This window comes from Ochotona curzoniae, unplaced genomic scaffold, assembly GCF_017591425.1.
Source record: "Ochotona curzoniae isolate NIBS_2020 unplaced genomic scaffold, NIBS_Ocur_1.0 contig_3498, whole genome shotgun sequence".
Taxonomy (NCBI): Eukaryota; Metazoa; Chordata; class Mammalia; order Lagomorpha; family Ochotonidae; genus Ochotona; species Ochotona curzoniae.
This window is the reverse complement of record NW_024465885.1, coordinates 14,642,986-14,656,551: the sequence shown is the minus strand read 5'-3', so window position 1 is coordinate 14,656,551 and position 13,566 is coordinate 14,642,986. Positions and strand designations below refer to the sequence as shown.

General features: G+C 42.1%; 1 protein-coding gene across 1 annotated transcript in view; it reads right to left on the bottom strand.

Moving 5' to 3' along the window:
- The window catches only part of GABRR3 (gamma-aminobutyric acid type A receptor subunit rho3), a 45,915-nt gene that overhangs the window by 6,520 nt on the left and 25,829 nt on the right, over positions 1-13,566 (bottom strand). The window contains exons 7-8 of the mRNA XM_040980846.1: positions 7,818-7,970; positions 95-291 (exon numbers count right to left, since the gene is read on the bottom strand). Of these exons, the coding sequence (XP_040836780.1) occupies positions 95-291; positions 7,818-7,970 (350 nt within the window). The remainder of the gene's footprint in view (positions 1-94; positions 292-7,817; positions 7,971-13,566) is intronic.

Sequence of the window (13,566 nt, the reverse complement as noted above, 5' to 3'; positions counted from 1 at the left end):
TATAGAAGCTTATAAGGCTGTCAGGAGAGAATTCAAATAAGAACAATCGTTTGCATACTTGCAAAAGGATCTGGTATTCCAAGCAAGATCATACCTTCCCTTTCTTCTTGAATTGCTTCCGCTCTTCCACAGTGGTGAGATAATTCACAGCTGCATACTCGATGACTGAGAGGAACACGAAGAGAGAGCTGACCCACAAGTACACGTCCACAGCCTTGATGTAGGACACCTGGGGCATGGAGGTACTCACTCCAGTCATGATGGTGGACATGGTCAGTACTGTGGTGATTCCTGCCACCCAAGAACAGGGATAAGTTAAGTAACAGTGTCCTTCCATTCCTGCTGCTGGATCATACCAGCAGGTACAATGTTTCCTTTCTTCTTAAAGACTTCAGGAGTCTATATCCCTGCTTCCCACCCTCAGCAGGATCTCTTATAATTATTCCAGGAGGGTAAAAATATATTTAATTCTGTAAAAGAAATGCCAAAGTCATTTGCAAGAAGCGTTCACACTGTTTCACGTTTGAGGTAAAGAAATTGTCTTTGTGTCTACCTTTTCTTTCATGCTTTAGAGACTCTGTTTTCTTCTTGAGTGAACTTTAGATCTTTAATATAACTCAAAATTGATATTTTCCATGCTATTCTTTCACAGAGAACACATAAACACCATTGTTATTCTTTTTGTCCTTGTTAATGAAACCACAGTTTAATTGGGGTTCAGAGTGTGAATGAAGGCTCAGTTCACTGTAAATGTTAGCTGGGCAACTGCTAAATGTTAAATACTTTTCCTGCTTCCCTTCCCCTCCCCACACTTTGTTTTTCCTCCTCTGCTTTTCCTGATCCATTCCTCTTCTTTTCAGCTCCCATCATTAGTTTTCTAGCATGAGCACCTGAGGTGAGGTGTTCAGGTCTGGGGTACAAGAAGATGAGATTTACTTAGTAAAATGCTGTTTGGGAGAGGGTCATTCTGTGTCTACACCAATTTCTCAGAGGGATACCGCAAGAATACTGCCTGGAGAGCGACTATAAAATTGCAAATATTTGAAATGTACACTGGCTGGTGTGGTTTTATTTTTTAACTTCCCACTGGGGAGGTTCAAATGGAATCCTTAATGATTTTTTTTAAGTTGTGAGGACATTTTAATGTCAACAGACAGGCTCCCAGACAGCAGAAAGAACATTCTGATTTACTCTTCAATGTGCAGACACAGCAGGTGGATAGCTTTCAACAGCACATTTCCGTTCTTTAACAATAATTCCGTGAGGTTCTCATCCAGGGGAGTCCCATATTAAACACAATGCCAACTCCATAGGACCAATGGATGTAAAATGAAGCTTTTAGTTTGTGTGATGAACATCAATACAACTTGGCAAATTGACATTCCCCGTGAAAGGACCTGGAATCTCACTTTCACACTGATTTAAACTCTGGGAAAGGAAATCAAATTTCTGTTGTAGCTCTTAACATACTACTGTCCCACTGAATCCCAGGATTCCCACTGGTAAGAGTAAAGTCAGCAAACTTTATAATAGTGGATGCCATACACATTCCTTGGCTTTAAAATCTACCTGCAACATAAACATGGGCACGGCAGTTTTTATTAACCTTACTAGTATGTTAGAGCTTTGGTTATTAAATAAAACCTGTTTGCTTTGATCAAGTATTTACCCATTACACACTTAGGTAAATATTATGAGCCGCATTTTGCAGAAAAGAAATACTAGCTGAGAGCCACCAAATAATCAGCTCATTTTGTCAGGCACAGGATTCAAACCTGTCCTTCTGAATGCAGAACCAGGGATTTTAACTGAAAAAGCTGCTACCTGTCATTCTGGACCTGTAAAAGGGATTTTTTTTCTGTTTTAAAAACACGAATTTCTCTATATAGAGGATTTCTGAAATGAGATATCACATCATTGATGTAGAATTATGTCAGGAAGCACAAGAAAGTAACTAAGTGAAGCAGCCAGAAGTCTATTCACTTCAGGATTTCACTAGTATAAACTGAAGAAATCCTGAAGTAGCATTCTTACTTAGTCACTCACATAATTAATTTTAAAACTTAAAAATATCTTCTTGTACTGGTTTTTGAAGATATGGAAGACAGATCTTGATGTTGGTTGCAATAGATAGGGCTTTGTGAGCAAAGTAAGAGTTTAGCACCCACACTCAGCTGAGCTTGCCAGACAGTTCTTATCGTGTATTTGATATTGAAGACTACTGGGCTAACAAAAAGGAATTGCATTATCTATATTTGCCAGACAGAAATAATCTTTCATTTTTCTTTAAAGTGGTAGTTAGTTCAACCCATTTACTACAGCTTTATTTTTTAAAAACCAGTATTCTAGATTTCCCTTTTAAGATGAGTGATAATAATAATAAAAAAGAATTAGAGAGGAGGAATGAGGGATTGCTGAGTAGGGGGCAGTGAATGATGAGAAAACTGATATATAAATTCCTAAGGCAAGGGAACTTGAAGTCAGGAGTATTATAGCTTCATTAAACACATTTATTATGTCTTGAGCCACCCGTTGGAAATGCATTAATCTTGACAAATAGCACTCCTTCTAAACCCATTAAAGTTAACATCCCAATAAACGGTTTTTGAATTATATGAAGTGACCATTTAATCAAAGACAGGACATGTGTTGGGATTATCAAATTACCCCCGCCCCCACATTGATATTGCTATGCATAGTTAGGAAACTGTTAGGAGAAAATACGCAGAAGGCTCCATTTGACTCAACGCCTCTGAGCTCCTACAGCTTCACCATATTAACTTTAAGGGCATAAACGGGGTCAGCTAAGGACAACCTGAGAATTATTTACCTCTGTGTAACATTGGCCATTTTAATTTAAAAAGACTTCCTTATTTGCAAGGAAGAGTAACAGAGATATCTTCCATCTGTTGGTTCATTCCCCAATTTCCAGCGACAGCTGTGGTTAGATCAAGTGGAAGGCAGGAGCAGAGAACTCCACCTGGGTTTTCTGCTGGAGTGGTAGGATCCCAAGTCCTTGGTCATTGGGACTTTCATACACTGCCTCCCAGGGAATGCATTAGTGGAACACTGAATCAGAAGAAGAGTTCTTGGATCCCTGCCACCCACATGGGAAACCCAGAAGAAGCACCTGGTTCCCGGCTTTAGACTTGCTTCCCTCTGGCCGATGTGGTCCTTCGGGGATTGAACCAGTAGATCAAGTATATCTCTCTGTCTTCTCCCCTTTTTCTGTAAACTCCACCTTCCACATGATAAACAAAATCATTAAGAATAAATAAATCAAAGTCAGTGCTGTGATGTAGCCAGTAATGCCACTGTCAGTGGCACATGCATGTGGCATAGGGGAGTTCCAATTGCTCCACGTCTGATTCAGCTGCCTGATAATGTACCTTGGAAAAAAGTGAAAGGTGGTCCAAGTGCTTAGGCTACGATACCCACGTAGGATCTGTAAGAAACGGCTGGGATTGGCTTTGGCTTGGTGCTGCCCCTTGCTGCTGTGGCCATTCGGGGAATGAACCAGCAGATGGAAGCTCTCTCTGTGTGTCTCTCCTTCTCTAACTCTTGCTTTTCAAATAAATCTTAAAAAAAAAAAAAAAAAAAAGAATGAGTAAAGCAGAGTACGAAGTATCTAAGAAAAGAACTCCAGGGTGATAGGAAGCAATGACCTGGGAATATAAGTAGTATAATGAGAATACTGCTGTTCTATTTACTTAAAAAACAAGGAGGATGAGGGATACTTATGATTTGCATATATTTTTACATATAGTTGCATAGTACTTTCTCAAGCCTAAGGGCTCCAGTGTGGTTGAAAGCAGCACAGAATTTCAGGGGCAGTGAAGCACAGGCACCGTTCAGCATTCCATTTCATCCAGTCCGTCGTGGAACTCAGCTTAAGATCAGAGTAGTTATGTTCATGAGACCACTCCAGCGCACTAAAATCTTGGCCAGAAAACCACACCTTGAAGTGGGTGGCACTGGAATCGCCTGGGCATTTCTTAATTGATAGACTATCAAGGGAGAACATCTTCCCCACAGGTTCCAGCCCAGACAAAGAGGAGTCAGGGAATGCTTACAAATCCAGAACACTTCCTAAAAACCTTAGTGTTTCTCCCTCTCTCCTTTCAGCAGATATTCCATCTCCCACCTCTGTCCCAGGAGGTCCTTTCCCCTTCCTTCTTTTGCCATTCAATCTAGTCCCTGCATAAACAAACTTCTCTTTCTGCAACCGCCTCTTAGTTCTGTACTAAGCTGAGGCAGGAACCTACAGAGCTTTGCAGGTAACTTTCAAAGAATTTCACTGAAAAATCCTATTTATTAACTTTTATACACCAAGTGCATTTCTTAGCTGGCTCAAAGAGGTATTCAAGCCTCAAATGCTTGTAGACTGAAACTTTTAACAGGGAAAAGAGGTGAATAAATCATTAACATTTTCTGCCTTTTAAGCAATCGTTTGAAGTATGCACATAATTTCTAAACATTAATTTAGAAATCCCCTTTCTGGAATGATTGTGCAATAATTACAATGATTGTGAACTACTTATAACAATCTTTTCTTCTAGTCAGAGCATTACAGGTGAAAGAACAAAATAGGATGAGATGAGAAAGCACTTTCCTGAACCTGCCAAGAAAGCAAGTGGGATTAGCTCTCCGGTTCTCATTAAGAAACATGTCATCTAAGTGCTTAGCTTGGCACCTTCCACTTTGTAAGGACTCAATAACTGCTAAGTGGGTCTGAAATAGTTTTCATAAATCAGTGTGTGTGACAGTGGCATATAATGTGCTAGATGGAGTAGATAATCACCCTTGTGTGGTGACTTAATGAGGCCAGCAATGTCTCTCCCCCTGAAAACTCTTGCCAACTATTGTGCTGCTGAACCTAAAATTTCAATGTGGCTGATTCTGATTTTGGCCTTCAATTATGCCCCAGATGTAGAATCAATCAACAATCTTATTTGCAAACTCATGTAACATCCTACCATCTCCACCTCCAGTCCACCCCAAGGCAACTTACCACTGATAGAATGGGAATTAGTTTGAGTTCCTCTTTCCATGATATAAGAGTGTGCATGAACAGTGAGATGAACCTGGGTGTGGGAGCGGAAGTTGCCTTGAGAAGGATAACAGATAATTTTAAAGTGCAGCATCTATGCCTCCCACTCATCCTTCCTACCATGTCAACCAGCACAATCTTCATTCCTAAAGTCTACATTACTGAGTAAAGTGCCCAATTACAATTTGCCACTGTAGGTGCCAAGAGAAATACTGTAACCTGAATGTGCATCTCTCACTATTGCTTCTAACACACCACTCTCCTTCCCCAAGTATTCCCATCACCCATTCTATTTACCTCTCAACCTTTCTCCCATATGAACATTTTACAAAGCTGTGGAAAGATTTACCCAGGGAGACCTTGGCAGAACCAGAGCCATCAGTGGCTTCACTCTTCAATGAGCTTTGGGGTGTGGACTCCCACTGGGGGCTGTTGAGTGGGCCTGAGATTGTGCATGTGTTTTGGTCCCAAGGACAGACAGAGAGGTGAGGAAAAGGCCACAGGCTAATGTGGTATGCCCATGGGCTGTGCCTGGGGTTTCACGCACACATTTGGGTCCCAGACGAGTGGAGAGGTAAGGTCCCAGACCTGCATGCACACGTGCCAGAGGACTGGGTCTGGGAATCCATCTATGATCTTGGGTTTCCAGTGGGCAGGTATAACTCCAGGCCTGCATGTTATCCCCCAAGAAGACTGGGTTTAGAAAGACTGGGCTGGGGAAGCCATGTGCTCCTGGGCAAAAGGACTATGGATTGCTCAGGGAAGCGGATAAGGGGGTGTGTGGGAGGGAGGACTGCTGAAGAAGTATGATACAGGTGAGGAATGACTTCTGTGGGATTTTCACTGACAAGGCCACTGTACTTGCAGGGAAGTGACAAAGCTGAGACTGAGTGGTTTGGAGGGGGAAACCAGAGGACCTTTCTGGATCAGACTAATGCACCAGTCCAAGTGGGAGACCTGAGTTGGGCTAGTTAGCATCTTCCACCACTGTCACCACTTACTAGTGCACACAAAAGCTAGGGCTGGGGGCCTACCTGGTAGGGCTAGATCACAGTGTCTGCCAGTGAGTGTTGGAATAGGGGACAGGTCATGTTAGGCTGGGCCGTGATACTAACCAATATGAGAGAGAACCAGGTCTGGGGTAAGATTCTGTGGGAGATATGTGGGCTCCTCCCTTGGAACTGCAATTTCCACTGGTTTGCTTAGCAGCTGGGAAGTGGTGACAGGCTGAGCTAGGCATGACCATGGATCCTTCCATGCTCATGGATGCTGGGGTTGGGAACAGGCTGGGCTGGTCCAGGCTGTAACACTCACAGAAACACCCAAGAATATGTTGTGGGGCAGGCTGGGCTGCAACATCCACCAGCTCCTACAAAGGCCGGGTCGGAGGGGGAAGACTAGCACCTACCGGCACATGTGAGATCTGGGTCTGGCAATGGGCCTGGTGGGGGAACTTGGGAAACTCCTCTGGTGGGCCAAAACTCCCACTGATGAGCATGTGATTCAGATCAGGATGTTGGTCAGGCTGGGCAAGGTAGCTCCACCTACTGGCAAGTGTGTGGGCTGGTTCTTGAGTGGGGTACTGGTACTTAGCTCACTAGCATGTGTAGGAGCCAGGCTAGAGTGTGGGCCCTGCAGAGCTAGGCTACCACACCTACTGGTTTGCATGAGCCAGGGATGAGAGAAGACTGATGGGGCTAGGCTGTAACACCCATCAGCACGAGTTGGGACTGGGTATGGGTCTCTAGACAAGCCAGGCTGTAATATCCGATGGCAAAGGTCAAGACAGGAGAAGGGCTATCTTGAGCTGGATCAGAGCAGCCACTGGCATGAGCAAGGTCTGTGGTTAGAACCGGGACTGGGGTTGGACCTAGTGGGGGCTATTGTAGGTCACTCTGACTAGGCTGCAATTCCCACTGGTGTACATGAAGGCAGAGTATGTGGTGGGCAGGGTTGGGCTTGGACACAGCATCCATTGGTTCATGTAAGAGATGGGGCTAGAGACAGAACTGACCCAGCAACTGAAACTTGTAGTGTGTATGTAGACTGATATGGGTTATGGACAGAGCCGGACCCCATCCAGGCATGCACACACAAGAGTCAGGTCTGGGGTACTTTAGAGAGGGTTTCTTTGGGAATCCCTCAACCGAACCACTGGACTCAGGACTCTAACCATGGGGAGAATTACAGGATCTGTGGTCTGACCATGGAGTATATGTGTCAGAACTGGGCCTCCTCAGTGGCTTAGACAGAGCAGTGGACAGCATGCCCAGATGCACATGGAGGATATGGCAGTCCTTTGGGACCTGAGGAGGACATCTGGTACCATAGCACAGGAAGGAGGGCAGAACAAATGGATCAACTACCCCAGCCTAGCATTGACAGCAAATATCTGGATGAATGGAGACTCTTAGGTGGACTATGTCAGCCAATGGACCTTAGAAGGATTTGGTCATCCTTGGATCAATAAGACTGACAGCATGTCAGAACTATCAAAACTACTTGAGTAGAACTCTCAGAGCATGCTCCACATTGGGGACCTTGGGATAACATTGGGTGGCCGTTCCCCATCCCCAGGTACTGAGGCGGTTGCAAGGCTGAGTGTGGCTTCTTCCCTTAACCACTCCCTCCCACCAGATACAGGAAGAAAAAAAAAAAAAAAAGAAAATTTGGAAACAATGGTCTTACTCACTTTCTGCTAATCCTTGACCCTTCCCACCCTAATCAAATATGTAAAGATCATAAAAAAATTTAAAAAAAGATTTACCCAGGGAAACTCTTGCAGGAACAGCTCTTCGGTCAATCCAAAATGAAACCCAGGAAAGCATCACCATCAGCATGGCTGGGAAATAGGTTTGCAGCACAAAGAAGAAAATATGTCTTCTTAACATAAAGTTGATGAAAAGCCGGTAGTACCAACCTGAGCAAAAAGCCACAGCATGCATTAGAACAGGTTTCCTCTTGGGAACTCCACATTTAGTGAAATGATCTGCCCCCTAGACTCCTAACTCTCAAAGGATATAGAACTTGACATGTACATCTCTGTTTGTCCATCACTAGTGGCCCCTGGGCTTGTCACTCCATCAGTGTCTGTTCAGCTACCTGCACTGCAGTCTGTTTAATGATTTGACTCAAAGTCCCCGTGAACTTTCACAGTTGTAGTTCACAGGGTTGGCCTTTAAAGACATTTCTCCACAACACATTCTGTTTGCAGTATTTTCTGAGAGAAACTCTTTAATACATGATTGATGACTACAGGAAACAGCCAGTAAACCTAATATTAACTATAGAAAACATTTTCTCAGAAAGAAAATATTCTCACAAAGTACCAGTTTACAGCATTCCATCAAAGGATCTAAATAGCCAAGGACTCGGAGGAAGTGAGAGGATGTTCATAAATGGTTTTTTATTTCAACTCTTTTGGATATCATAATTTATCTATGACAAATGATAATGCTTCGTTGTATCTTGTAATTGTTATAAACTCTTGTTTGTAAAACTGATTTTTCTGGTTGATAAGAAACCCCAGTGATGATCAAAACCACAAATATATTTTGTTCAGATTTCTCTTTTCTCACTGGCTGAATTTAAAGGATGCTAAATGCCAAGATCTGCAATCATCTAAAGGACTTCTCTGAACGTCACTGTGTGATTAGCATATCCTAGCATACATATAAGGCTCTGCTATTGCTTTCGTTTTCCTTTCTCAGAGACTTCTGTTACTTTGCTTTATTTAATACTGACTGTAATGGCAGCCTTACTAATCTTTACCAAATTAAAACAGTGATAACCAAATGGATAAATATAAGATCCCATCCTTTGTGGAGAAGTGATAGGATTAATTTTTCTGATAAATGCGGGTTATGTTAAGACAAAATGATTCAAAACACAGGGATGATAGTTTCAGAGCTATAAAACAAAGTCATAAATATTGCTAAGTTAGGCAGCCCTTTTATTAATCTTGGTAGTAATGTCTTAGAAAATCCAAGGCAGAAAACCTAGTTGACCAATGAGGTTAAGTATTTTGGGCTTTACTTGGTACATACACTTTATTGATCCACACTGATTTGCTGGAATCCACTCCTGGTATCCTGTTCTCAATAAAGTTTATCATCCTTCTCTAACCTGATTCTGAAATTCTACCTCACTATTGGCTGATAATGCTTCAGAAATACTGAACAATCTCATTATCAGGGTTAATAAAAGATACATTACACGGCACATTCATTATATATATAAAATATCCACTATTTTTAAAGTTACTCATCGTTTCGTATGAAATATATCCCAGCTCCACTTTATCATTGAATGCACTTGGGAGTTTGATTACCACTGGGGTGATAACATTTCTGATCCTATAGCTCCATTAATTATTATGGAGTTAAACAAATAAGAGAAACCTATGAGAGTGATTCCTTAAGAAAGGCACTATTATTACATGTGGTTTCTGTTTACTATTAAGTGGAAATAAATTGGTAACTGCTTATTCTATTTACTTACTATTTCATGAAAAACGATTATCTTTTTTGCAGGGGGAAGGTTTGAGTGATGGGGAAATGGCAAGGAGAAATACTGCTCTGCTTCAGGGCCATGTGGGGAAGGGGGTTCTATGGTAGTCCAGGCTCCAGCTCAGGAGTCTCTTTACCTAAGGAAAGGGAACATTGCCTTGGAAAGATGTACAGCCCTCATTGTGGATAGTATAACCAGGATCTGACTCCAGGTTTAATGTTTCACCTACATCTGCTTTCCCTTCTGCTCTACATCTGCTAAAATTAATAGCAAGCCCGAGTTCACTTTTTGACACATGTGAAAATTCAAACCAGAAAATTCAAACCATTCAAGTCTTGCCCACCATAAGCGAACCTTTCAACTACCAAAAGACCTTGAAACCAGTCCTGCAATTTTGCCATCACAAGCCATCTTTGGACTCTAGAAAGACTGGGTCCAGTGTGGTAGCCAAGTGGCTAAAGCCCTTGCCTTGCACTTGCTCTGATCTCACATGGGCACTGGCTCATATTCTGGCTACCCCGCTGTCCATCCAGCTCCCTGTTTGTGGCCTGGGAAAGCAGTGGAAGACAACTCAAAGCCTTGGGACCCTACACCCACTTGGGAGATTCACACGAAGCTCCTAGCTTTTGGCTTCAGATCAGCTTAGCTCCGTTGTGGCCGCTTGGGGAGTGAATTAGCCTATGGAAGATCTTTCTCTCTGTCCCTCCTGCTCTCTGTATATCTGACTTTACAAGAAAAAAAAAATAAACCTTTAAAAAAAAGACTAACATGTTAGTGTTCTGTCTGTTGTTTTGAGTGTGGCATCATCAGCTTTGACATCTGAATCAAATTTGGGGGAAAGAATGCCCCACTTGTCTCTATCAGGTAACCATGCAGTAGGAAGGAGATTAATGGGGGAAAAAGATTGGAGTTTTAAAGCCAGGAGAATGGAGGAGATGGGTTGTAATTGGGAGAACTAGTCCCAAGACAAGATTCAAGAAGGCTTTGGCATCTGGAGACTGTCACTTTCAATAACTACTGGTAGTAAATCTTCAGTTTGTATGTAAAGATCAAAATGATGGTGTTGCTGAAGATAGCTATTAACATAGATTGAGCGTTTGCCATATTGCAGCAGATATTCTAAATCATTAATGCCCAGTATTTGGAATTGGCTCATTAATATACATGTTCTCAAAACTCTGTGAGGTAGAATGTTGTTGAATCCATTTAAAGAAGAAGGAATTGAGGGTTAGGGAGATAAAGTAACTTATCCAAAGTCACATTGCTAATAAGTGACAGAGCCAGGATTTGAACTTATGCATGCTCTCTCCAGACTTGCACTTTGAGTTGCCACCTGATGCCGTGATAAAGGCACGTATTCACTGCACTCCTTAGGGGAAGAATTCAGTTTTTCCTGCTTTGTAAATCCACAGTGCATGAGTTTGAAGAGCACCTATAGTGATATGAATCAGAAATTCTCTCCTGCTTGCTAACATTGCCAAGCAGTGGTAGGTTTTGAACAATGGCAATTTTCATAAGGTTTATGGAAAATGTATTTTATGACAAAGCTAAGTATAGAATTTGAAAATTTTTTTTGCATCAAATGAAACGTATCTTTTAATTCAATTTTCCACAAAGTACTCTCATGCATACACATTATTAACAATTCTTTCTACAAAAATAAATGAAGTATTACATTTTAGGTATTCGGTAATTTTCTTGAATGCTTTTGGAAATTATAGACTTTAGTACTTTAATTGTACATCTTTTGGGGGTAGAGTGTACTCAACAAAAACATTTCATTAACTGTAGTAATCAAATTGTGTCAGCATTTTCTTTGAAACTTTAAAAAATTTTTCAATTAACACTTAATATTTTTACATTGACGGAGTACTATGCGTATTTTTTTATTTTTCTAAATCTATCACTTGAAAGGTAGAAAGAGTTAGTGAGATCCTCCATATGCTGACACAGTCCCCAAAAGGCTGCCACACTTGGATGTGGGCCAACCTGAAAGCAGGAGCCAGGAGCTCCATGAGGGTCTCCCCTGTGGGTGGCAGGAATCCAGGCATCTGAGCCATCGCCTGCTGTCTCCCAGGGAGCTGGACTGGAAGTGGAGCAGCCAGGATTCAAACCAGCACTGGGATGCGGAGATCCCAAGCAGCAGCCCAACCAGCTGTGCCATGTGCCTGCTCCCTGCATGTGATATTTTAATAAAGGTATTTAAAGGTTTTTAAGGTGAATTGTGGATAGCTATTGATTTCATGCCACACAAAGCATGGAGAACCCAATTCTAATTTTTCTTATTCATGTTTGAAATAAAAAATTAAGATTTGCAGGAATACAATATTTTAAGAATCTAACTACACTGGAATGCTAAGTATTTGTAGTTCATTTTAAACACTTTTTTAAAAAAAAGATTTATTTATTTATTGGAAAGTCAGATATACAGAGAGGAGGAGAGACAGAGAGGAAGATCTTCAGTCCGATGATTCACTCCCCAAGTGATCACAACGGCCGATGCTATGCCGATCCGAAGCCAGGATCCAGGAACTTCTTCCGGGTATTCCACACGGGTGCAGGGTCTCAAGGCCTTCAGCCATCCTCGACTGCTTTCCCAGGCCACAAGCAGGGAGCTGGATGGAAAGTGGAGCTGCTGGGATTAGAACCAGCGCCCATATGGGATCCTGGCGCATTCAAAGTGAGGACTTGAGCCACTAGGCCACGCCGCCGGGACCCATTTTAAACACTTTAAAATATCTTTTTGAATAGTAATTCTTTTCAAGGCAAGTGTTTTGTCTGGCCTTACTATATAGACCCTACAGCATGACCAGAAGATTTACCTAGTAGGGTCCAAAAGGCTCACAAGAATGATGGCCCAGTGGCTAAAGTCCTTGCATTACACCTGCTGGGATCCCATACGGGCACTGGTTCATGTCTTGGCTGCCCTACTTTCTATCCATCTCCCTGCTTGTGGCCCAGGAAAGCAGTGGAGGATGGCCCAAAGCCTTGGGACCCTGCACCCACGTGGGAGACCTGGAAGAAGTTCCTGGATCCTGGCTTCGGATCAGCTCAGCTACAGCTATTGTGGCCACTTTGGGAAGTCAGATATACAGAGAGGAGGAGAGATCTGAAGATCTTCCTCTCTGTCTCTCTTTCTCTCTGTACATCTTCCTTTCCAATAAAAGCAAATAAATCTTAAAAAAATAGAGATGTGAATCAACAGAGTACCTTAATGGCAAAATCAGAATTTGGAAGTAACATGTAATCTCTTCTTTCAAAGAGGATATCTGGATGTATGTTAATGGAAGCATCATTGTGTTATTGTTTATATTGTGTACAGGAAGATCTTGGATTTGTATGCTTCACATGCAATTACTGTGTAATAACATTAAATATAAAGTTCTAGTCACAACTTACCAAGTGCCAGTTAGTGCTTCATCATGATAGTAAGATTTAAAAAAAACCGTAAATTATATTTTATATGTACCATCATTTATTACACACTTTGCTTTATTAAAACATTAACTTAATACTAAGAATATTTAAGAAAAAAAAAACCTAAAAAAACCATATGTCTACTTATCTAGGGAAAAACAAAAAAGGACAAGAATAAAAAGCAGAAAAACAAAAGTAATTATTAACTGAGGTTTATCTCCATTCAGCAGTTACAAAGGCATTAGTCGTTAAGTATTTCTGAGTATTTTTTCAAATTATTTCCATTGCATTGGTTCATTCACCAAATAGCCTTTGAGCACAAACTGTGAGCCAAGAATACATCAGAGACCAAAGGAATATGTTTTTTTTAAAAAAAAAACAGGGCCCGGCGCGGTGGCGCAAGTGGTTAAAGGTCCTCGCCTCGCACGCCCGGGATCCCATATGGGCGCCGGTTCTAATCCCGGCAGCCCCGCTTCCCTTCCAGCTCCCTGCCTGTGGCCTGGGAAAGCAGTCGAGGACGGCCCAAAGCTTTGGGACCCTGCACCCGCGTGGGAGACCCAGAAGAGGATCCTGGCTTCGGATCGGCATAG